Consider the following 25,026-nt stretch of genomic DNA (forward strand, 5'->3'; position numbering starts at 1 on the left):
AGAGATTTAAGATTCTTCATGAATGTAAGTCAATAAATCAAATCCCTTGACCTGATTCTAAATCCAAGATTTTTTGGAATAATTTCACAGGTGGTTCAGTTTCCAAATTCCCCCTTGACTCCTTTGAATCCTCTCTCCCAGTAAACTTGTTGGATTTTTTGGAGTAAGCGTCCAACCAAAAAAAAAAAAAAAGATTACTCACCAACATAAGACTTTAAGAAAAACACTTATTAAAATCAGAACTATGACTCTTAGCCCAAGAAGATATGGGCTTGCTTTAAAATATTAATACGTCTCCAACAGATTTTCATACGTTAAACCCAATTGGATTTGCCTCCATCCATCCCAACTTTAATCTGGGCTATCGCCCAGTCCCCCTGTAAGGCTAAAACAGTGCCTATTGCATGCTTCGTTGCCATCCCGCTTCATAAAATTTTTAACGGCAAAAATTTATAAAATATTCCGTCCGTCGAGATCAACCGGCACAGCTGCAGCTTGTGGGCAAGCCCTGCAAAAACCCCCCAAAAAACCTCCACAACTATTCTGGAATCCTCATCAATTCATCATGCTTAAGAGCAAGACCTTTGTCCGAAAAACTAGACAAGGAGCAATTCGCAAGGTCAGTCTCTTAATCTCCTTCCCTTCAATCTACAATTTTATATGTCTTTCGAAATGATTTGTTTCTCAATCTTAGGATTCTTCTATTTTAGCTGCTGAGGTCGTAAATGTCAAGGAAACGCGAAAAAAAACTAGGGTTTTTGCTTTTGAGCTTGAATTTATATTTTTAGTTTGAATAAAAATTACACTTGCAGGAAGTCAGGGAGCACTATCTGAGAGATGATATATATTGCGGCGCGCCATTTTGCAAAGTATGTGACGTTTCCGGTGCTCGCTTGAGTGACTCTGCCTCCACACTTCTCATTCTCGACACCAATGTTGTACTTAATCAAGTAAATCGTAACCTGTTTTTATATTTGTTATGTATACTTAAAAAGAGATTGCGTAGTATACTACAGTTATTTCTGTTGTTGATTTTTTTTTTGTTGTTGATGGTTGTTGTAATATTAGATTGATTTGTTGGAGAATCCAGCGATTGATGATGTGGTTGTGCTGTCGGTGGTGTTACAAGAGGTTAAGAATAAGAATATTGGTATATATAATCGCCTTAGGGCTCTCTGCAGTAACTCTTCCAGGAAATTCTTTGTTTTCTCCAATGAACACCACAGGTATTTATTTATTTGTGTTTAGACTTATTCGTCTACGTAAAGTGCAGAAGATACATAAGCCCCAATGTGTATTCAAATTATGTTTATTAGTATCCATCAGACTATAATAGTTTGCACTACAGTTGGTAGGCTCTAGGCTTCCCTTACGCATAGATATTTTCACTTGTAACTTTAGGAATTTGTTTAAATGTCCGAGTTTTGTTGATTCACCAACTGACAGATTGCTGCCTTCGAAAGTTCGATGATTTTAGATCCCTCAAATGACTTCTTAACGTAATCAGCTTTTATATCATAAACATATTAGTTCGGTTTCATCTATGGTGCTGTGAATCTAGTTTTGAGAATAGTCAATGATAAGTTCTGAAGTCGCAGCATTGACAATGTCCTTTGTCACGTAGATAGTGTATTTCTTTTACATGGTTTTAATTCATGTTTTCTCTTTTTGATTGCAAAGGGATACATATGTGAAAGAGATGGCTGGTGAAACTCCAAATGATCGGAATGACAGAGGTTTGTTGTTTTGCATTACACAAACAGAAAACACGTGTGCTTTATCATGTTATCAGGGTTGCAAGATTCAGTCAGCTGTGCATTGGGTATTGGGATGTGCATGCCTATGAATGTTGAGTGTCAAATACTACAACTTTTCTTCCTTCTAAATGGTTCACAAATTACTTCTTGTTATTTGAATTGGATGCTAGACCACTTGTTATAGTTTTTAATGGACATAAAGGGTTTAACAGTGCTTACCTGATTACAGAAGATGCTATATTTGTGAAATTTCTGCACATGCATGTTACCACGGTTGTCTTCAAGCGAGATTCTGGTTACATCACACTTCAGAATGCAGCTGCTCCAAATTATAAAAGAAATACTCTAGTCTCTCCTGTGATTATTAAAATGCAGAAGTAGTGAAAAAGATGATAGTTGCATGTATGTTCTTTAATTGATGTGTCTGCATTTGATCTCATTTCCTAGTTCATAAAAAATTATATTTGGAAGTTTCCAGTTTCTTTTGCAGTGTTTTTTCTTGACCTGTTAAGGTTATTAAACACTTAAAACTTTGAAAGATGCCCAAAGTTCTTTTGGTCACATTAATACGAGATTCTTATTTCTTTATTAGTATCAGCATATGGGATGTTAGTTTTTTAGCATTCTCAATTTTTAATTTGGTCAAAACCTCCATGACTAATTAGTCAAATGGGAATGAGCACTTGCCTAATCTTTCAGACCGAAGTAGTTTTAGACGTTTCACCGTTCATTTAGCACCTCATGTTGATATCATGGGGAGGTGTTACATGGAATTTCTTGTCTTTTTCTTTTTTCCCTCCTCCTATACATGTGAACAATTTTACTGGCACTACATAGAAATTTTTTTGTATTGTCTTGAAGTCTAATACTAGGATGTACCACCGACTTGTTTGTAATACTCTATCAGTTATGGTAGATGTACAGACATGAAAGCATACAACTGTCAATATAAGATGTTAAAAAACCTTTGGTGCTCAAGTAGAGATGACTTATTTCAAGACCATGTATGGGTGTCCTAATAATTTGACTCTAATATTAAACTTCAGCAATCCGAGTTGCAACACATTGGTATCAGAGTCACCTCAGTAATGTTGTTCGTATCTTACTACTCACAAATGACCGGGAAAATAAAAGGAAAGCATTGGAGGAGGGAATTTTGGCAGATACAGGTATAGCATAATCTCGTCATCATCTTTGTCCTTGTCTTCATTACCACTTTATTGATGGTCATTGAGACTAAAAGTGTTGATGTAGCTGTTCTTTAGCTACTGCTGAGCCATCATTTTATATATAGTACTTCATTCTCAATGTCAATTTATCATACTGGACATCCTGTGGCCCAATATTTGATTAATAATGTCTAGCTCCTTTTCAGTTGAATCATACGTGAAGACACTTGGTCAGCCAGAGTTGCTAGACCTGATTGTTCAGCCTTCATCTGAGGATGTTAACATGGAAGATGTGGAGGATCTGAGACCTTCAAAGAGAAAAGTCATCTACACTGAGGTATACCTTGAATATCTTGTTTACTTGTACTCTGATAAACAATCTTCTGTCTATTACTGTATTTACTTGTTATTTAATTATTGTGCAGCATAAGCCCATGTCAGAGATTACTTCTGGCTTGCTTCGAGGGATATATCATCAAGGAAAACTTCGTGTTAACCGTTACAATCCATTTGAAGCATACGTTGGAAGTGAAAGCATTGGTGATGAAATAATTATCTATGGGCGTGCAAATATGAATAGAGCTTTTGATGGGGATGTTGTGACTGTGGAGCTTTTGCCTCAAGATCAATGGCAAGAGGAGGCATCTATAGCAATAACTAATGAAGGTTTTTACTTGTTCTCTTTTCTTTGAGGGCATTATCTGGTTATTGATGACATAAACTACAAAAGTAGTGCTTTGGTGTTGAAAAACTAGTCCAAAACTTTCTTACAAGTCAAACAAAAAGGAAAGAAAATTTTCCTTTGCTTTCCTTTTATTTTGATGTTATCCGAACACTGTCTAGAGGGAAGCGGAGGAGCAAATTCTTTGTTCATTCACTTATCATTGGATTTTGGAGGTAAGGTGGTTAAAATGAGTGTAGTATCTTGATACAGGATGAAGGCAGTTACTTTTCTTACCAATAAGTTAAGGATTTGTCCTTCATTACCTCCAGGGACACTATTGACTAAGCTTATAAGTTGAAGATCCCCACATACATGCATGATCAGTACTCCTTTACTATTTGTTTTATCTGACATCCAATTAGTTGCGCAAATACTCTTCTTGGGATGGAAGAAGTTTGTGGATGTAAATATGCTTAATGATATGAATAAAAAGAAATTTGTTGCCCCTGCACCGCTTCTTGGTCCTGAGCACCAAGTGATTCTTTAAGTTTAAATTGTTTGCCAGAATACTACAAACTTTTTTACTTTGAAGCAGCTGAGGAGTATCATCCAGATACGTGGGCGAAAGTACATGGACGAAACCAATACGAATAACTCTGTTGCCCTTGCTCTGCTTCCATGTCCTGAGCACTAAGTGATTCTTTAGGTCTGAATTGTTTGCCAGAATACATGAAATTGTTTGGCTTCGAAGCTGCTGAAAATTATGATCTAAATCGAAGAAGCACTTCTCTTTGGAAGGATTAGTATGTTATAGATATTTGGCATTTTTTAATATCAAGTATACAGGCAGTTTTGTATCTATATTTATGCTGTTGTTCCAACCAACTTTGTTCGGTGGGATCCAAATTCCTTCCTAGCTGATATTTACGAATTACTCTAGCTAGTTCTACATTTAGTTTACAATCAACTTAGCATATCCTTTGTTTCTTTATCTGCTTCATTTGATTCATCCATCCCTGTGTGTGTGGTTCTCACCCTTTTCCTCGCATTGTTTTTCAATGATGTCCTCTGCGAGAAAGGAGAAACCTGTGTGTGTGTGTGGAAATTTGTGTTGAAGCTATGTGTTTAGTTAATTTTTTTTCGCAGAGGATGATGAGGAAGACGTTCATCTGCCCCCAAGTAGTTCGGATGATGCTCCTAGAGCCACAAATCTTGTGCAAGGATCAGCTGGGGTCTCAGGTTCTGTGCCATCCCGTCCTTGTGGACGTGTTGTTGGTATTATAAAACGGAACTGGCATTCGTAAGTTAAATACGTTTGTTATTGAATTGCTAGTTACCTGCATGATGTTATTTTTTGTTAAATTTGGTTGGCACTCATTGTTTCACTCGCCTCTTACCTCTTACCTATATATGATTTACTAAATTACTATCTTGATGGGTTTTACCCTCAATTTCAAAAGAGAGTCTTCTTAATATTTAATATCATCTGACGCATTAGACTCCTTGTATTGCAAGTCTCTAGATACTGCTCAATTTTAAATTACTTACAGAAAACTCGTACAGATGAAAATGTTGTGTGGGTTTTTGCCAACTACCTTAATGCATTGTTCTTCTCTCATTGGGCTTTTGGTCTGCAAATTGCTGTTCGTAGTGATTGGAGATTCATTCATTTTAACTACTGCTTAGGATAGTACAGTCTTAAAGTTGCAAACAACTTTTTTATATACAATACGAATTCTGTAGTGGTCTGGGGGGCATAACACTATTTCCTAGGGATTGCAATGGAGTGTAGGAGTATCACCAATTTTACACTCATTTCAATCATAAATTCCTTTGCATATTGCATCTCAACCATCAGCTTGATATGCTTAGCTTTTTGCAGAATTGATTTACACCATAAGAAGAAAATCTTCATGCTCTAATTTGAAGGCTAAACAAATCTTATTCAGAAATCGATTATTTGCAGATATTGTGGTTCGGTGGAGCCAATGCCTATGCCAGCAGGCAGTGGTGGTGTTGCCCATGCTTTATTTGTATCCAAAGACCGTAGAATTCCTAAAATCCGCATACAAACGCGTCAGCTGGGGAACCTTTTGGACAAGAGGATTGTTGTTGCTGTTGATAAATGGGATATTTTGTCTCGATACCCATCTGGTCATTATGTGAGGACAATAGGAGTAATAGGGGACAGAGATACTGAAAGTGAGGTACGTTGCTATGTCATTGTTACACTTACAGTTCTGAAACAGAGTTTTGCATTAGCTCTGTATCTTCATGGTGTTTGTTTTCCATCTATTGTAGTTAAACATGATTTTTCTCCTTTATACTTGTCATACTGAACTTTCTAGTCATCTGTGTTCTTTATATGAGCTTGAGATGCTTAAGCCAAAACAGCTGGGTATAACATATTGATTCATCACAATTTATGTATAACAACTATATTCTCTTGTCATGTGTTTCAGGTTGTGCTGTTAGAGAATGATGTAGAATTCAAACCATTTTCCTCTCAAGTTTTAGCGTGCTTGCCAGCGTTGCCTTGGTCTGCGTCTACTGAAGATCTTGCAAATCCTATCAGGCAGGATTTGCGACAACTCCGTGTATTTAGTGTGGACCCTCCAGGTATGTAGTTCCATTTATATTTCTGAAGTTTTTCTTCAATTTCTGTTTTACTATTTCTTTTTTGATATTTTTCTAGTTGTTCATTAACACCTGTCTTATGCTTATCATGGTGCATTAGGATAGCTTTGTTGTGTATTTCTAGTTTTAGCTGACATTCTTATTTTCATCTGGTGCAGGATGCAAGGATATTGATGATGCATTGCACTGTACAGCTCTTCCTGATGGAAATTTTGAAGTGGGAGTTCATATCCTTTGAGTTACATTTGTCCTTTTCCTGTGTCACCTTACAGTACTCGTTACTGACTTTTCCCTAGTCTTCCCTGGATGGTAAGTTGGGTTTTGTTGGGGGCGGGGGCGCGGGGGGGAGGGGGGAGGAGGAGGAGGAGGAGGGGGTGATGTTTTAGGTGTGTTGGATTCTGCAAAAGAAATAATGAGCTACCATGAGTAGTGCTCGTGTCAATTTTATTCTTTAACAACATATCAAATATTGCTGATGTCACAAACTTTGTTCACTCTGGAACACCACTTGATGATGAGGCTGCAAAAAGGGGTACCTCAGTCTACCTTGTTGAGCGCCGAATTGACATGCTCCCTAAACCCCTAACAGAAGGTGATACTTGCTTTGCATTTGAAAAAAAAAATGCACCATAGATTTATGAAGATTTTGCTGATTTTCGTCTATGCAATAACAGGATAAGTTTTTGTTGATTTTGCAGATATATGTTCACTCCGAGCTGATGTTGAGAGATTAGCCTTCTCTGTGATTTGGGTAAATTGTTCCTCCGTACATGATCAAATTTCTGCTATCCTTTGTCCTGATTTTTCAGTCGAAAAATTTTCTGTAATCCCCACTTTGGCAAGTGGCATGAATGTACAAACGTGGTACTATATAGAGTTTATCCACGTGTTGTACTTAACATGGTAACACTTCCAGTATGCTGTATCTTGACATTGACCACTTATGATGGGATTTAGTTGTTTTAAGTGTTTGCTCCGTGATTGTGGGCACTGTTTTATCAGATGTCATTTTTAAGCTAATTTTTTCCTGAAGAAGTGGTTATAAGTCCAATTTCTTCCTGTGTTGTTCACTCGATCATGCTAGCAGAAGCTTATGCTGTCACTCAGATATTACCAGGTCAATGATACTAGGTCATGAACAGACCCAGAAGAGGAGTATTTTAATAGCCACTTCAATTTCCATAAGAGTTACATTCTTTTTTGGTTTTTGGAAGCAGTTATTAATGAGCTACAGTTTCATTTTGACAAGCAATAGCAAAGATTTTACAGTCAAAATGTGCAATTTAATGAGTTGTCATGGTTCTCAGTTTGTTGAATTTATCTTGTCTAGTAAATAAATACGTGTCACTACACCGTCTACAGGGACTTTTTTCTTTAACACATCAGTTAACATGTTAAACGCTTCTCCCTTTCAGGAAATGACTCCTCGAGCAGAGATTATTTCCACGAAGTACACAAAAAGTGCAATAAAATCATGTGCAGCTTTGTCATACGTTGAAGCTCAAGCAAGGATGGATGACAGGTGCTCCTATATTTTATTTCTATTGCAAATTGTTTTCTTGAACTTGAGGACAGACATATCTCTGAAAGTACCATATTACTAGTTTGTTTCAGCATTATGGTGATATTTGCTTTGAATCATAAATGATGTTTTTCAAGTAAAAATTGGACTATGTTGCTTGAATAATGAGCTGTGATGTTTATATAACATGTTGGATATTGGGGTTATTGTTTATGTTACTTATTGTACTATTACCTTTCTTAACTAACCTCCTCTTTAATATCACAAATATTTTTTATTCTTTATCTGCAGTCGACTGGTGGATCCATTAACTACTGATTTGCGAAATATGAATGCTTTAGCGAAGGTATTGGCACTAGTTGTTTCAGTCATTTTCCTCATCCCCACATTTGGGTGTGTGCGTTTATTATTGTGGACTACATCTTGAATTTTGCAGATCATGAGGCAGAGACGTATTGATAGAGGGGCACTTACTCTTGCTTCTGCTGAAGTCAAATTTCAAATTGATACTGAAACTCATGATCCCCTTGATATTGGTATGTCCACGCTCTTCTATTTGTGTTTACAATCTATACCTTTAGAACCTGCAATTAAGAAGTGCTCTTGACCTCTTGACAAGCAGATAGCAGTGTCTAGATTGGGCAGAAATTCATTTTAGTGTCCGAACTGCTGAAGTTAGTGTTGGACCAATGTTGCCAACACCTCTTCTATGATTCCTGTATAGAAGTTTGCAATGTTGAGCAAAGATTACTTAGTGTGGGTTTTTTGTTTGGCTTGTTGACATTGCCATCTTGAGATGTGACCTTGAAATTCAAATAAACTAGCATATAACATCTATTACCATCATCACACCATTATAGGACAACAAAAGTAAAAGTTAATGATCACCCCTCCCCTAATCACCATTTTGACTTGTTTGCTGTAATCTTGTATAAGAGATAGTAGATGTTCATAAATGTTTTACTAGACGTGGTCATTTACTTGTCATTGGCTTATGAATATTCGCTATCCTGTTTTTCGGCCAGAATCATAGTTATATTTTGCATTAACCATGTTTTAGGAATGTATCAAATAAGAGAAGCAAATCAAATGGTTGAGGAGTTTATGCTTGCAGCTAATGTTTCAGTTGCTGAAAAAATTCTCAAACATTTTCCCCTGTGCTCATTACTGAGGTACAGTATATATTCTTTTTAGTTGTTCTTTGTTGCAAATTCTAACACTGACAGAATTACTTTTTGTAATACTACTGTCTTTTACTTACCTTTTGGAATGAAATTGACATTCATTTTCCGTTAATTTCAACAAAACATGCTTTCGTTACTCTCTCTCTCTCCCCCCCAAAAAAAAAGTGTGTATTATGGACAACTGGACTTTTAATTAAGCATGCTGATAAGATGGATTTTCTGGGATGCAGCATTCTCAGAAATTGTAATATGGGTCGGCAACTGACTTACTGATTATTAAGAAATAAAAAGGTAATGGAATTGGATTAATTAACCGGACAAACTGCTAATACTCTGGACAATATCCAATATTTTTGACTGACAGGAGAATAGTATGCGAATCTCAGTCTACCTTCTCATTAATCTCCCCTTCTTCTGGCTGCATTCTGTTAATTACCCTGCTGTCAGTCCAAGGGTGACATGCATCACTATGTCTTATTGTAGTGTTTGAGATCTATCTGTAGGTGTGGCTGTGCAGTTCTTTAATGTGTCTTGGGCAGTAAATTATCCCAATTGTGCTTTCAGAAGGATTTCATTGGTGCATGTATTTTCCTTTTTATATAGTTAGTGAGATAGTGAAGTCTAAATACTAGTTGCTTAGGCTGTTCTGTTGATTTTCATATTATTAATCTATTGCAACTATAACATTTGCAGACGACATCCTACCCCTACAAAAGAGATGCTTGAACCTTTAATTCGAACAGCTTCAGCTGTTGGTCTCCAATTGGATGTGTCATCCTCAAAAGCACTTGCTGATTCGCTTGATCGTGCTGTGGTCAGAAAAGGATTGGATTTTTCGTACTTTTGTTTTTTGCAATTATAAATTTGTTTGCTTTCATGAATTCTTTGGCGTGTGGTTTCTGTTTGTCATTTTTTCCCCAACTTGCTACTACTTTAAAATGTGATGCATATGTTACATGAGCTTGTGCTTGTTTGAAGATACTGACTTTGACATTAATTTCCTTCTTTCTCTAGCATCATCTTTAATTTCTAGTGTAACGTAATATCTGTAATTAAGTCCCTCTTGATTCAGAAGGAAGTAGTTCCAATGAAACTATTAGTGAAAGAATGATGAAACAAGCTAGAAATACCTTTTGCATCTAAAATCCATGCACATCTTCAAGTCTCTGGGTGGGTTTTGAACAGCCACATTGAGTCTGGCTGGCATCAATATAGTTAGAAGGGTTTTAATGCATCCTAGATCCATGTGTTTAGGGGTACAACTTTGCATATAATTGGAGGATCTGCTTTTAAGTGAGTGATTCATCTCTGTAGCTTTTTAATAGCTGGCAACTGTCCTTAAATGAGGTAGTAATGGTATTATAAATCTAAACTCTATGTCTCTTTGCTTTGCTTCTTTTTACTTCCTAGGATCTCTGCCATTGCATGCATGTCAATGTGTAAGTGTTATATAAATGACACTTTCTTTGCTTATTTTTCTTGAATGATAAATAACACCACTTGACTGTTCTTTTTTCTCCAGGGTGGTGACCCTTACTTTAATAAGCTGATTCGTATTCTGGCAACTAGATGCATGTCCCAGGTACTTCCATTTCTATAAATAGTTTATTTTCATTTAAATACTGTGCTATGAGATGTTTCAGTCATTCTTTATCAAATTTATGTTCTTCAAATTCAGGCAGTCTACTTTTGTAGTGGAGAGCTCACTCCTCCAGAATTTTATCACTATGGTCTTGCGGCACCTCTGTACACTCATTTCACCTCTCCCATTAGAAGATATGCAGGTAATACAAGTCCTTTGTGATCTTTGATCAACTTGTGAAAGCTAATGACTGAACCTTATGGTATTTTTCTCCGTTGTAGATGTGATTGTACACAGGTTGCTTGCTGCATCCTTGGGAATATATAGGCTTCCTGATGTACTGCAGGACAAAGCTCAGCTTACAAGTGTTTCTGACAGTAAGAATCACATCACTTACACCTTCATAACTTGTTCTCTTTGTAACTATCACTTACATAAGGTTGCTGAAGTGCATGTAATACATCTTGGTTGATTGAGTTGTTCAATTGGGTTTCCTTTCAATCAAAGAATTAACAGTTTCATGGTCGAAGCTTTGCTGGTGGTCTTGTAATATGGAGTTTTGATTCACTTAGCTGGATATTTGTTTCTGCTCCTTATTAGCACTATTTACTCATCGCATTTTTTTCACTTGCATAAACTTTTCAAATAGAAAAGTTGGTGGGGTTTATGTACTGTTTGACATAACGTAGCTACGACTTCATTTTTGTTTCATTATTAGCTGAATATTGCTGAAGAGTTCCATTGAATCTTTCTTCAAAGCAATGCTTGGCTCTACTCTTTTCATTCCAATATGCATGGATATTTTTCTTGTGTGGATAAGTAACAGAACTGAATGGGGAAACAAATAATATGAGTTAATGAATTTCGAATATTTAATCATGTAGCCATGTCACTGTAGAAACTACACTGTCTAGCAGACTCTGGATGTCCATATACTTCTGTCCACTAGAAAAATGGTGTGACATTCTTGAAGTCAACAAAATGTGGTATTTTGAAGCTTCATTGATGATTGAAGCAGCCTTATTGGGTTCCTCTTGTTTTTATCTTCGATTAATAAAATTGATAAATAATGATATGTCCCTTGCCATTGTGAAAGTCTCATCACATTCATTGTCATCTTGCTTGAATCAGTTTGCATTTCTTATTCCTCGAATGTGTTTGACTTATGTTCATCAAATTTGGTTCTGAAACTTGCTATTGTAAATGGGTTCTTAGACTTAGTTTTGACGTTTGCATATTGTATTAGATTCTGGTAAACATTTTGACTAGTGCCTATTTCAAACAGATCTAAATTATCGGCATAGGAATGCACAAATGGCTGGTCGGGCCTCAGTTGAGCTTCATACTCTCATATATTTCAGGAATAGGCAAGTATTTTATTTTTGAGGAGTCTTTTTCTCCCCCTCTGCTTTCTTCTCCCTATCCAAGCTACCGCATGCTCTCTCTCTCTCTCTCTCTCTCACATATGTAATTTTGTTATTCTACTAATGCAGGCGGACAGATACTGAGGCCAGAATAGTGAAAATACGAGCAAATGGTTTCATAGTTTTTGTGCCCAAGTACGTTTTGTTTCCTTGCACTTTAATTTACATAATGTGCATCTCCTGTATTTTAGTTTGCTTTCATCAGTACAGGGCAATCATAAAATTTCACAACTTTAGCTCTTTTAATTGATTGGCTAAACTTCTGATCTGAGCTTCCAAAACCCAATCCTCTGTCCCTACAGTGGCATTTATGATAAAACTGTCCTGACATGGTGAAATTTGAATTTGATTAATTATTTAACAATGAGTTCTTTTTTTATTATTATTAAAATGCAAAATTAGAGCAATTTGTTTGTTTGACTGGAGTCCACCTAAAAAAAGGGAAGTAGCGGACCTCTCGTGGAAATAGTTTCAGGTTGCTTATTTTGAGAATCCTTTCCCAATTATGTTGCAGGTACGGTATTGAAGGGCCAGTTCATTTGAGCAAGGAGGGAGAATGGTTGGTTGATGAACAGCAGCAGAGGGTTAGAAAAAGTGACAATAGTGTTCACTATGGCGTTCTTCAAACAGTGAAGATTCATATGGAGGTTGTGGAGCCCCAACCCCACCGGCCGAAACTCCAACTAACCTTAATTAACGATACAGATGTTACGATAATGTGAGAAAAATGTCTGCTGATTTGTTTTCCTTGCAGTAGAATTAGCCGTGTACAGAGTTGTAGGTTTAGTCATTCTTGGTCTGGTTGTGCCGTGTTGTAGTTGTAATGATGCCGGAATGCTCATTTTTCCATGGAGAGTAATCTAATTCTTTTCCATTGTTTGTTTTCATGGAAATCCTGCAAAAAATGATTTTTCGTTTTTATTCTAACATTTTTCTTTCTGGATGGATTGCTGTTGATAATGAAGCTTCGGGTTTGACTTGGGTTCATCGCTTCGTTTAAAAGAAAAGAAAATTTTGGTTCGTTTCCTTGTTTCAGAATTAGAACTTGGTTTATTCCCACTGATGATGCTGGATTATGGAATCCTTGAAGATTGCCTTAAATTGAGCTGCAAAGCCAGGAGTATGACAGGGCTTTGTGCTTCTTTTTTAAAAAGAAAAAAAAATTCAAGTACGGAATTTAAGAAACTGGAGTAGAGAGAGGAAAGGAAGATTTGAATTAAAAAAAAATTATGTATTCTAAGGCTTCCAAAAAAGAAAAAAAAGATGGTGACCTCTTCATTTTCTCCTTTCTCTTTCATTGGTAGTCCCTCTCTCCCCCTCTATTGCATCTTTTTCTTTCCACAACAGGCTGCGGACACTCGGACTCCTCTTCCTTTAACTGACCCAACTTGGATTTTTTTTATGGGGTGAGTGTATTATTTCGATGAATTAATCTCAAATCTGTATATTTCTAATTCCATCGAGTTTTGGAGGAAAATTTTTTTCTTTCCATCACATTCTTTGCATTCTAATAAGAGATTTGGTGACAGAGGGTTGCTAGATAGTGTTTTAGTCAGAGATATGGTGGTGGGGTGAGAGTACAAGGAGTTAGACATAGAAGAAAAAGAGGATGAATAGATTGAAAAGGGAAAAAAAAGGAAAAAAAAAAATATAGGTAAAAAATGATATTAAATTATAATACTTATTCCTTGCAAATATTTGCCAAACACTAGTTATTTGAATAAACCCTCATGAAAAACCCATACTCATTTTTTAGAAATGATTCCAATTACAATTCCGATTCCTTAGGTTGAGCCAAACGCCTCTTTGTCTTATTTGCCTCTTTTTGTTGTTTTACAGAATTTACCCTTTAACAATGTGAAAATAATTTGCCTAGCAGTGCAGGGGTAATCTTGTTAAATCGGATCGACTAGATCCAAGGACGGACATGATTGGAAGTGAAGCAAGATTAATCGACATCTTTAGACAATACACCAGATTTTCCCAGCTCTGACATTTTCCGTGAGGGGATATGTGGAATTGATGGTCCTCCAGGGATGCAAAATCTTAATCCGACACTCACTCTTGCATAATACAAGTGAATGTCTGGGTAAACGGATATGGGGATCAAGAATTAATGATACCTATATCTATTGTTTGGTAGACTATATTAGGAATCATTTAATTTGGAAAGAAAGTGTTAGAGTGTATCATTCCTTATTTATATCTTGGCTTCTAAAATAATTATAATAATAAACACTTGTATTTGTTGTAGAGTTTATGATCTCATCTCCACCAGATGTGGAATAGAACTAAACATATATTGGGAGTTTACGGGTTTTGCGTTTTATCTGCATAATTAATATTTTCAAGTATCGTCATTTATTATTCAGAGTATTTCATTCAAAAGTGTATGTTTATAAATAAATTAATATATTTCTACTTGTTATTTGATTAATCACAATCAAATATTTAGAGCCATTTTTAGGAATAAGAGTGGTAAAAGTTGACGTATCATTATTCTCCACCTATTCGCTTAGATTTCAAAAATCGGCACAGTGAAGTTTATTTCAGAATTAAAAAGCCATCTAATGGAACAAATATGTAGAGATGACACCTGTTCCACTGGTGACTTTCCTGATTCCCGTCTCGATTCCAAAACCCAAACCAAACGGCAGAATTATTGGCAAATCAATTCCAAGTAAACACTACTACACCTTTTTTTTTTTTTTTGTTATTTCCTTTTTCTATGTCAACTGTAGTAATGAAAATGTTAAAAGGCAAAAAGCGGAAGGAACAGACACCTAATACACTGTCGTTTTGGTCGGCCTCAACCTGAAAGGCTGAAACCGACAATAATTCAGAAAGTCTCTCTCTGATTGTCTCCTCAATCTTTTCTGCATGCATAAATCCAGAACCGAGTAATCATACAGAAGAAACTGAGGGTTCAATACGTCGTCGCTGTGAGTTGCAAAAAATGTATCAGTGGAGGAAATTCGAGTTCTTCGAGGGAAAATATGGGGAAAGAATCACAATCCCGGAGGAGATCAGTGGCAAAATTGAATGTTGTTCCAGTGGCCGAGGAAAAGTTGTACTGGGATGCGACGACGGCACCGTTTCGTTGCTGGATAGAGGGCTCAAGTTCAATTCTCAATTCCGAGCTCATTCTTCTTCGGTCCTCTTCCTTCAACAACTCAAGGTAGCGTGGCTTCACATTTGATCAATTTTCTGTCAGATTTCGGAGCATTAGTATACTAGCAGTAAGTCTTAGTTTAATTATCATTTCGTTGGCAAACTGATTGTTCCGTTTGCTGGCTGCATGATCAGCAAAGGAATTATTTGGTGACTGTTGGAGAAGATGAGCAATTGTCCCCGCAATTTTCAGCGGTGTGTATGAAGATTTTTGATCTGGATAAGGTTCAACAGCAGCATGAGGAGGAGGGTCCCAGCACCTTCAGTCCCGATTGTGTTCAGATTTTGCGAATTTTTACTAACCAGTTTCCTGAATCTAAGGTATACTAGGATCGTGAATGTTGCTTTTTAGCAATTTATTGCATCCATTTTTAATAGGTTAATTTGGTTAAGAGACCCTGCTTAGATAGTCCTAATTAACGAATGAAAGGGCAAATTTTTGGCCTATATGCTTAACGGGTACAGAATTTACTGCTAAATTTATTAGAAAAATGTAGATACTGATGTCCTGTAAAGCTGTGCTCTCTTTATAGATTGAGTATTCGAGCTTGCCGCTTTTGACAACTTTTATGTTTTAATGTATATGATGTTGGTTTTGGTTTGTCAAAAGGAGTATAATTAGAAGAACTATTATTGATGTGTGCAGATTACGTCCTTCTTAGTATTGGAGGAGGCTCCACCTATATTGCTTGTTGCTATTGGATTGGATAATGGTTGTATCTATTGCATTCAAGGGGACATTGCTCGTGAGCGTATCAAACGCTTCAAACTTCAAGCAGATGCTTCCATTACGGGCCTAGGGTTCCGAGTGGATGGTCAGGTTCTTCAGCTATTTGCAGTTACTCCAAGTTCAGTACATTTGTTTAACTTGCATACTCAACCTCCTACTGGTCAAATGCTCGATAATATTGGATCCGATGTCCCTAGTGTTGCTATGAGTGATCGCTCGGAGCTGATCATTGGACGACCAGAGGCAGTGTATTTTTATGAAGTTGATGGTCGGGGACCTTGTTGGGCTTTTGAGGGAGAGAAAAAATTTCTTGGATGGTTTCGTGGATATTTGTTGTGTGTTATTGCTGACCAAAGTACTGGAAAGTATTCTTTCAATGTTTATGATCTGAAAAATAAGTTGGTTGCACACTGTGTTGTAGTCAAAGAAGTTTCTCACATGCTTTGTGAATGGGGTAATATAATACTCATTATGGCTGACAAATCAGCCCTATGTATTGGTGAGAAGGACATGGAAAGTAAACTAGATATGCTTTTTAAGAAGAGTCTTTATACAGTAGCCATCAATATTGTACAGACCCAACAAGCTGATGCTGCTGCAACTGCTGAGGTGCTGAGGAAATATGGGGATCATTTATACTGTAAACAAGAATATGATCAGGCTATGCATCAGTACATAGACACAATTGGTTATCTCGAACCCTCGTATGTTATACAGAAGTTTTTAGATGCACAAAGAATTCACAACCTTACCAATTACTTGGAGAAATTACATGAGAAAGGACTTGCATCAAAAGATCACACCACTCTGCTCTTAAACTGTTACACCAAACTGAAAGATGTCGAGAAGTTGAATCTGTTCATCAAAAGTGATGATGGTGGTGGGGAAACTAAATTTGATGTAGAGACTGCTATAAAAGTGTGCCGAGCTGCAGGTTATCATGAGCACGCGATGTATGTTGCGAAAAGGGCTGGGAAGCATGAATTGTACTTGAAGATTCTGCTTGAAGACTTGGGGAGGTATGGTGAAGCATTGCAATACGTCAATAGTCTTGAACCAAGTCAAGCTGGTGTAACAGTTAAAGAATATGGTAAAATTCTGATTGAGCACAAGCCTGCTGAGACAATTGATATACTTATGAGGCTATGTACAGAAGAAGAACCAGCCAAAAGGGGCACCTCAAGTAGCACATATGTGTCGATGTTGCCATCTCCTGTTGATTTTATTAATATCTTTGTTCATCATCCCCAGTCACTTATGGAGTTTCTTGAAAGATATACTAGTAAAATGAAGGACTCACCTGCTCAAGGAGAAATTCATAACACGCTCTTGGAATTGTATTTATCCCATGACCTGGACTTCCCATTCATCTCGCTGACAAATACTAGTGAAAATGGTGCTGTGATTTCTAAAGGACATTCCAATGGGAGAACATTTATTAATCGACCAGATGTAAGTGAGGGAAAAGATCGTCGGGAAAGATTTCAAAAGGGTCTAAACTTGCTTAAGGGTGCATGGCCACCAGAACAAGATCAACCATTGTATGATGTTGGTCTGGCCATAATTTTGTGTGAAATGAATGCTTTTAAGAATGGGCTTTTGTTTCTTTACGAGAAGATGAAACTGTATAAAGAGGTGATTGCCTGTTACATGCAAGCACAAGACCATGAGGGTTTAATAGCATGCTGCAAAAGACTTGGGGATTTGGGGAAAGGTGGTGATCCTTCTCTTTGGGCAGATGTACTGAAATATTTTGGTGAACTTGGGGAAGACTGCTCCAAAGAAGTAAAAGAAGTGTTGACTTACATTGAGAGGGATGACATTCTACCACCTATTGTTGTTCTTCAGACCCTTTCTAGGAATCCATGCCTCACTCTCTCTGTCATCAAGGATTATATAGCTCGCAAGCTGGACCATGAGTCAAAGCTCATTGAAGAAGATCGAAGAGCCATTGAGAAGTACCAGGTCTGTGTTCTTTATAAAGTATATACATTAGACAGCTTCTTTTTGTCACCAAAATCCTTTTGAGTGTGCGTGCCAATGGTTCTGAATCACCTTTGAGTAGGATAGATCGCTTTATGACTTCTAAGGGCTTGGACATGCAGCAAATTTGGTCTCTCTCTGTCTCTGAATTTGCAGATGGGTTAATGTTTTTAGATATCTAAACCAAACGTTAAGTTGTAGCATTCTGTAAGTTCTGGAAAGACTCATTTGTTGGATTGTGAGAACACGCTTTTGTGCAAACGTTTGAACTTTTACTTATGTAGTGTGTTTTATTTGATTTTAGATAAAGTAAATGAGTTGAGGTCATAAATATAACAATCATTTACTGCTTTTATAAAAATCTTAGTCTTAGTAAAGTGTGTGGCCTTGGGAATACGAGCAGGAGGGTGCTGGGACAAGGGAGGGGAAACATGGGAAATGTGGTGCCAATTTTGTTGAGGTTTGCAGTTGGGGATTGTGGGGTTCAGCAAAGCAGATCCAAAGATGAAAAGAAACTGAAAGGAAAAAGGCCCAAGGCTCTGGTTCTGTTTGGGTAACACAGGGTTTGGTGCTTATGCTCAAGCATTATAGTGTGCACTGACTCTAGAATGGAGAATTTGCTGAGGTTAAAGTGGATACCAGAAGAGTTGTCTATGCCAAACATTTAAATTATCTTCTAAACGCTTCTTGGTGATTATGTGACATAATCTTGGGCTGCCCATGTCAACCAATTTCAGTTTGTTAGCCTTGACGTTTTGCAGTTAGTTAACTTGGGGTCTTTTCATTTTTTTGTTTTGTTTTTTTGGAAAAAAAAGGGGGTGGGGGGGGGGTTGGTGTTCATATACAAGGTTTTCTTTTTGGAAGTACTAGGTTTTGCATTTTATGGACTCCTTTTGTAGTCTAGAAAAACAGTGCACAATTGTGTACCTCTCTTGCCACTTTTCCAATTTTTGGTCATGCATTAAATTTTGTTAATCACCCAAGTCCCAACCTATGATGGAAGAGGAAGAAAGGAGGTTCATGGGTAGGTGTTTTTGTGCTAAAATATATACACACAAGGAAGTCAGATATTACTTTCCTGACATTCAGTTTGCCTGTGTATGCCTTACAAGCAGAGAAAGTAATTAGTATGCCGCATGTGCAGTCTGCTTCATTGTTACTGTTCATGGAAATAGTTTTCTTGTTTATGCAAGTCTAATTGTTTTCTTTTGAGCTGGAAATAGTTTCTTCATTCCTTAGGATGGGTTGCAAGCATATCCAGTCTGCTCCATCATTACTATTTACAGAAGTAGCTTTCTTTTTATGTAATTCTAACCGTTCTCTTTTAAGCTAAAATAGTGTTCTTCATTCCTTAGGGTGGGTTGCAAGCACCATGTGCCTTGTACCTTATTACGACATGCTCTTGCACCATAAAATTCTTTTCTGCTGGGTTATTAATGCAATTGAAATTTTATGACATCTCTCTTATTCTGCAGGAAGAAACATCAGCAATGAGAAGAGAAATTCAGGATCTCAGGACAAATGCAAGAATATTTCAGCTTAGCAAGTGTACTGCATGCACTTTTACACTTGATCTTCCTGCTGTGCATTTCATGTGTATGCATTCATTTCACCAGCGCTGCGTTGGTGACAATGAGAGAGAATGCCCTGAGTGTGCTCCAGAGTACAGATCTGTCTTGGAAACCAAGAGAAGCCTTGAGCAAAATTCCAATAACCAAGATCAGTTCTTCCAGCATGTTAGAAATTCGAAAGATGGGTTCTCTGTGATTGCTGAATACTTTGGGAAGGGGATTATTAGCAAAACTAGTACCAGACAGGCCGGTGCTTAGATGAAATGCATTACTTTCAACCCAACTTCCATCTTATGTGTGCAAATCTTTGTTTCCCTTTGTGGAAGTTCAACAGGAGAATGTAGCAATTAATAATGAGTATAGCCAAGTCTTGATTCATTGGTATAGTCATCAACAAAAGTATATGTCGCGAGAATGTGCGTCTAGAAGAACATTAAAACATATGCGGTCTTGCTGAATTTTGCTGTCTCTATCGAACTTCAAACCAAGTTTGCGAGTGTGTTATGTATGTTTCAAGTTCCACGCAATCCCCAAATCGTTTCATTTCAATTTGAATTTAAGCTACATGGTGTATTGTGCCTTTCTCCAACTTTGGGCTGTTCTAATGGCAGGTTTTTGTCTCCAACTTTTAGGCTGTTCAAACGGCAGGTTTTTGTGATCCTTCATGTAATCATATGGTTTATATTGAAATTCTTGATTGTTCAACCATTTTTTAAAAGATTCACAAAATATTGACTGAGAAGTATTTCTAACTGGGGCTCCATGCCCAGATGAGCTATTATTATAAGCTGTGCAGATGCCTTTTAATCTTGGACCAAATCTTTACTTCTGGAGTCTTAAAATCTTCCAACATTCTTTTCTTTTTTCCTTTTCGTTCCTTTCTAAACATCTGGAGAAGGGAGCTAGAAATTGAAGCAAGTGTAAATTTCGATGCATGAAATTGAAAACCAAATACAAATGCTTGTCCGTTGCTAAAAGAGCATGGCGACTCTCATGATGAACTTAATGGACCATTATTTACATTGAAAAAAAATCGAAACAAAAAATCCAATAATCAGAATTGTAGTACAGAAATCCATATTATGAAAAAAAAAATCCATATTGTAATCCAACCAATCCTTTCGTATGCTTCGTTTAGACTGGCTACGGATTCCATATTGCCTTTTCATCGTCATCTTTTTTTGGGCATCCCCCTTCACCCCATACTTGCAAAGGGCAACATCACAACAACATTGCCATGAGCAGCACCAACATTTTTATGCCAAGATCCACATGAAGATTGTCGACCATACTGTCAGAGACAACACTGCAAACAGGTAAGTCCATAGGAGGAGGACAGAACATTCCTCTTGTGCCACGTCAACGAGCTGTGTCATGGTGCCTGCATCAATATCACAAACTTTCATCAATTTTGATCCTTGATTTCATTAGAGTCCAAGTAGCACAGTACCAAATGAACCAATGCTTGGTAAAGAAATTTTCATTTTTGAATTTTTTGTTGAATGCTTAAAATCATCGTTTTAGGGATACTGTTGAGCAGGTTATGATGAAAGTTTTTGCATGCTCTGAAGACATAACCAAGTGGTTTAAAAGTCAAATAGGGAACATCCTAGAGAATATTATTGCAAATGTGATTGAGTTCCATACCAATATTCATGGCAGGCGGCAGAGTATATTGAATCAGCAGCACAAAATGGTAGAGAGGATCTGGTGGAAGGAAGCCGAAATGAGTGGCTGCTTTAACTACACCAATTCCAATACCAGGAAGCAGTATGTATCGCACGCAGATGACTGCAACGATGATCGCTGGCTTCAATCTTGCCTTGCGTAAGCCTATTCAATTAATACAAATTGTTAGAGGAGTTTTTAATGCGCCCACAAAATTGCTTATTGTATTAGAACCGGGGTTAAGATCTTCTCACCCTGTATCAAGTTCCCTCCGAGGATAAGAATAATGCAAGGTAAGGTTCCATCGCTACAAAGTCAGCCAATTTAAAGTAAGTTTTGTGGAAAACCAAAACCAAAAAAAAAAAAAAAAAAAACACGCGAATCAATAACAGAAGCAGTGTTCAGGGTCAATGTTATTAACATCTAATATCATAGTGAAACTGTGGAATTACTGAGCAGCATTCAGTTCGATTACATACCCAAGTAATGCGATAGAGTCTTGAATGACATGGAGTGGGGCATTGTCACCAATTATGAGATTTCTCAGCCATGTAATTGCACCAAAGATTAAGCCTATTATCTGGAATACAATGGAACAGTTATTAAGCAATATAGCCTCAGAATGACAGAACTAAAATTGAGAACGATGCTAATACAAAAGAGTTGTGAGTTCTACCGCTGCAAGTGTTGCAGGTGTCGTTAACTCCTCTAGTATCTGGTATACGATTCCAAATAATTTGGTCCAGAACGATGCATTTTGCTGTTTTGGCTTGAAAGATGATCCTTGAGAAACAACCTACAGGAAGCATGTAAACTTTGGGTAACTATAACGAGAGTAGTCAGAGAACCAAAGCTCATGGAGCAGGGGTCTCACATCTATTAATTTGCATCTCTTCTACATGAACTCACATTTTGGTTTTTGACATCATCTTCGGTAGGTTCTGTTGAATCTACAGATACAGAAACATGCTCCCGAGCATTGGCCTCAAGAAGTTGAGACTTCTCATCTGCATCCAAATCTTTGTTGGGTTCTGCTAAGGTCTCCACCCAAGCAGCCTTTTCAGCTTCGTATTTGCGTGCGGAGTTTTTTATTAAATGGTAAGTGTAGGTCCATATGTAAATACCACCAAGCTGCAAAAATCAGTAATAAACAAGGACTCAGACGAAGAGCATTCATAAGTTTTTATTCAATGCCACCAATAATGCGAATCGAAAATATGACTATTTCCTAATTTCCTGTGAAATGAAGTCCTGGTGGAAATTCAGGCCCAGAGACATATTATTATTCTTTCCGGTTAATACTTTGCGTCTGAGAATCTGTGATACATGATTTATCACATAGTTCAGTGCCCAAGAGATGATCTTACCGCCATAGAGAAGGAGGCGTATGAGAGTCCAATAGTAGAGCAAGTATTATGATCGCCAAATGGGCTGCCATCCTCTTTGCAGATTGCTGGAACAATTATCAGCAGAAGGTTTCCCAAGTTTCCTGTATATTATTTTACTGTCATATTCTAGAAGCTGGAGACGTTGAGAAGCCTAACACAAGAAATTATAAGGCTGACAAATTGGAAATACAGTTACCTGATGAACATGTAGCAATGACAAGACCCTCTAAATGGGGCCTTGGTTTCACTAGTTTGACAGCAATCCACCCAAGTATTCCTCCAAAGACAAAGGTCAAGCCAATATTGACAGGCATAAACCACCTGTACAAACATAATTATGAAATTTTATGGTAAAATGGATCTTAGAAAGGTCAGCATTTATTGACCACATGTAAGTCATTCCCCTTTTCATCCTAGGAGCTTTCTTCAAGTTTATTTACACCACCACGTAAATTGATTGATAAGTGAGTGCATAATGATGTACGGCAAAGAATGAATCATACCATGAGATAATGTCATCAAGGGTGACAGTCTTGGCCAAACTTGCAAACATCAGTGAGGGAGTAAACACCATAAACACAATCTGCAATGGTCCATTATAAAACTTTTACCACCAAATCTCATTTTTTGTGAATGACCGCAACAAAAGAAAATGAACCCGTAAAGGAACACAAACAATGCAAGTCAGCATTACCTTGTTTAATGATTTTCGAGCATCAGCAGGCAGAAGATTTAGATGTTCAGTTGCCATGACAGCTCCCAATACACTTATGAGGAGCACCTGGATGATTGGCATGGAAGCCACCTCAAGCAAAGTCCAGAAGCCCATCTCTTTGTTTATTTTACTTGACAAAAGTCTCCGATATCAAAGAATGTACAACAACTGAGATGGGTTCTGGCTCTTTTCTTGGCTGGCCTTTCGGTCAGCTGCTAAATATACGGCTGACTGATAAAGGCGGTACACCTCTAGTAGAAAAGAAGGAAGATCCTGTAAGCCACCTGCAAAAGTAGTAAAGAAAAATGCCAATTTGATACATCAACCCCAAGAAACAAAAACAAAATATATAGGATTCTACGACTTCATAACATTTCTCAAAGGGTCCACATATATATGCAGCCATCATCTTGCTGGTTCATTTTGCATTTTTCTTGTTCTCTTTCCTGCTGATTGAGAATGTGCTCAGTTAAGGAAACAGCCATGAAATTTACCAGTCCTGTCTGCACCTGGGTTCAGTGTTTGTAACTTTCGACTGTTTTCTTTTGCACTTATTCGCAAAAACCTGGTGAAATCTGTGTTCTGGAGGGCTGCATATATAGCCTTTTACAACCTTAATTTGTTTATTCAAACATCAATTTTTCAATTTCTCTTTCATTCTCCATCAAGGATGACACAACATAATGAATTGGGTGAAATTGAAATCGAAATTAATAAATCGAGTGAGAGATGCAGTAGGGCCTAACAAACATAGCCGACGTCATTTAATATTTGTCCACTCATAATTTGCGTCCAAACAAAATTCTTCAATATTTAACTGACAACCTAATCTGCAAAATGCCAATCCAATAGATTTATGTGGCGACAATTAGGAAGGCAGGGATGATTATAATCCAAAAGAACTTATACTAAACCAAATTAAAATATTGAACAACAGTGAATAAGAACAAAAGAGTTAACATTCCAGCCGCAATTCTACTTTCATGCAAATCCAATCAACACGTATCCTACATGGAACCAACCAGAAACAACCCCAAAAAAACCCAGAAAAATCAATGATCTTTAGACCAAATAAAACAAGAAAAAAAATTACTTCAAATGATGATGATAAGCATATATATGAGCTTCATGCTTCTTATGATTAGTGAGAGCTCAGAAATATCAAAAAAAAAAAAAAAAGGTGACAGAAACGAAGTTAAAAACGCATGATTTGGACGTTGAAGTAGCAAAATCTACGTGGGGTTTTAGCAAAGTTCAAGGTTATAAGGACAAGAAGAAATGCAAAACATCAAGAAAAGAAACGAACCTGGAATCAAATATGGTTTGAGAAAAATGACATGAAATGATATTACAGCCGAAGATAGAAGAAAGGTTGGAGGAGAAATGCAGAGGAGGATTTAAGGATGCACGCTCCTTCGCCATTGATCACCTAGGATTACGCGCAATATGCTTATATATACATGGCTGCACAATAATACGCCGACACCTACTGTTGGTTGTTTTGTCATTGTACAGGCATATCTGGTGCTGTGAGCACGTACCTAAATATGTTGTCGTCCATTCCCCAATTATATGGAGGACTCTAGAGGATTTTCTTTTCTTTTCTTTTTTTGGGTGGGAGGGAAAAATATAGGGAAGGAAAAAGCATGATTGGTTCGTGCTCAGACGAATGATTGGATAGGACCATGTATTTGTGTGAGTGTGTACATACGTGGTTTTTTCATCATCTACTTTTGTTGTACAAAAGTAGGAATGGAAAGTACGAGCACAGCGGCCATGTTGTGCAAATAGGATAGGATGGTTCTCGCCTTCCTGGCAAGAAGACAATTTGTTAGGGGACCATTCTTGAAAATTCTATCAA

General features: G+C 37.3%; 3 protein-coding genes across 4 annotated transcripts; 2 read left to right on the forward strand and 1 right to left on the reverse strand.

Moving 5' to 3' along the window:
• Positions 1 to 344: 344 nt before the first annotated feature.
• Positions 345 to 12,826, forward strand: LOC113702104 (exosome complex exonuclease RRP44 homolog A-like). 2 transcript variants are annotated; one of them, XM_027223092.2, is made up of 24 exons: positions 345 to 619; positions 813 to 935; positions 1,069 to 1,226; positions 1,681 to 1,736; positions 2,804 to 2,926; positions 3,133 to 3,263; positions 3,352 to 3,592; positions 4,737 to 4,890; positions 5,557 to 5,797; positions 6,053 to 6,209; positions 6,386 to 6,454; positions 6,694 to 6,819; positions 6,926 to 6,978; positions 7,643 to 7,749; positions 8,041 to 8,095; positions 8,186 to 8,285; positions 8,810 to 8,921; positions 9,627 to 9,747; positions 10,456 to 10,515; positions 10,612 to 10,717; positions 10,797 to 10,892; positions 11,801 to 11,882; positions 12,009 to 12,074; positions 12,454 to 12,826. In XM_027223092.2, the coding sequence occupies exons 1-24, from the start codon at positions 566 to 568 to the stop codon at positions 12,659 to 12,661; spliced, it is 2,799 nt and encodes a 932-aa protein (XP_027078893.1). In that variant the 5' UTR covers positions 345 to 565; the 3' UTR covers positions 12,662 to 12,826. The 2 variants fall into 2 exon arrangements, with proteins under 2 accessions (XP_027078893.1, XP_027078892.1); XM_027223091.2 differs by having other exon boundaries at positions 346 to 619; positions 813 to 950.
• A 1,898-nt stretch (positions 12,827 to 14,724) lies between these two features.
• LOC113699205 (vacuolar protein-sorting-associated protein 11 homolog) lies at positions 14,725 to 19,921 on the forward strand. Its single transcript, XM_027219399.2, has 4 exons — positions 14,725 to 15,117; positions 15,246 to 15,431; positions 15,757 to 17,805; positions 19,299 to 19,921. The coding sequence occupies exons 1-4, from the start codon at positions 14,896 to 14,898 to the stop codon at positions 19,650 to 19,652; spliced, it is 2,811 nt and encodes a 936-aa protein (XP_027075200.2). The 5' UTR covers positions 14,725 to 14,895; the 3' UTR covers positions 19,653 to 19,921.
• A 382-nt stretch (positions 19,922 to 20,303) lies between these two features.
• On the reverse strand, positions 20,304 to 24,611 carry LOC113701965 (protein PIN-LIKES 7-like). The gene is made up of 11 exons (XM_027222888.2): positions 24,472 to 24,611; positions 23,145 to 23,449; positions 22,954 to 23,033; positions 22,647 to 22,771; positions 22,430 to 22,551; positions 21,972 to 22,193; positions 21,739 to 21,858; positions 21,542 to 21,642; positions 21,317 to 21,369; positions 21,042 to 21,227; positions 20,304 to 20,775 (listed from the first exon to the last, which is right to left on the reverse strand). The coding sequence occupies exons 2-11, from the start codon at positions 23,277 to 23,279 to the stop codon at positions 20,651 to 20,653; spliced, it is 1,269 nt and encodes a 422-aa protein (XP_027078689.2). The 5' UTR covers positions 23,280 to 23,449; positions 24,472 to 24,611; the 3' UTR covers positions 20,304 to 20,650.
• Positions 24,612 to 25,026: the final 415 nt, after the last annotated feature.

Source organism: Coffea arabica, chromosome 7c, assembly GCF_036785885.1.
Source record: "Coffea arabica cultivar ET-39 chromosome 7c, Coffea Arabica ET-39 HiFi, whole genome shotgun sequence".
NCBI classification, from domain to species: Eukaryota; Viridiplantae; Streptophyta; class Magnoliopsida; order Gentianales; family Rubiaceae; genus Coffea; species Coffea arabica.

Excerpts from the sequence above, each read along its gene's own strand:
- LOC113699205 (XM_027219399.2), top strand. The coding sequence starts at position 14,896 with ATGTATCAGTGGAGGAAATTCGAGTTCTTCGAGGGAAAATATGGGGAA. Across the intron at positions 15,118-15,245 it reads TCTTCCTTCAACAACTCAAG|CAAAGGAATTATTTGGTGAC; the intron begins GTAGCGTGGCTT and ends CTGCATGATCAG. Across the intron at positions 17,806-19,298 it reads GAGCCATTGAGAAGTACCAG|GAAGAAACATCAGCAATGAG; the intron begins GTCTGTGTTCTT and ends CTTATTCTGCAG.
- LOC113701965 (XM_027222888.2), bottom strand. The coding sequence starts at position 23,279 with ATGGGCTTCTGGACTTTGCTTGAGGTGGCTTCCATGCCAATCATCCAG. Across the intron at positions 22,772-22,953 it reads CTTGATGACATTATCTCATG|GTGGTTTATGCCTGTCAATA; the intron begins GTATGATTCATT and ends ATGTTTGTACAG. Across the intron at positions 21,859-21,971 it reads ATGATGTCAAAAACCAAAAT|GTTGTTTCTCAAGGATCATC; the intron begins GTGAGTTCATGT and ends TGCTTCCTGTAG.
- LOC113702104 (XM_027223091.2), top strand. The coding sequence starts at position 566 with ATGCTTAAGAGCAAGACCTTTGTCCGAAAAACTAGACAAGGAGCAATT. Across the intron at positions 620-812 it reads GACAAGGAGCAATTCGCAAG|GAAGTCAGGGAGCACTATCT; the intron begins GTCAGTCTCTTA and ends TTACACTTGCAG. Across the intron at positions 6,820-6,925 it reads CCCTAAACCCCTAACAGAAG|ATATATGTTCACTCCGAGCT; the intron begins GTGATACTTGCT and ends TTGATTTTGCAG.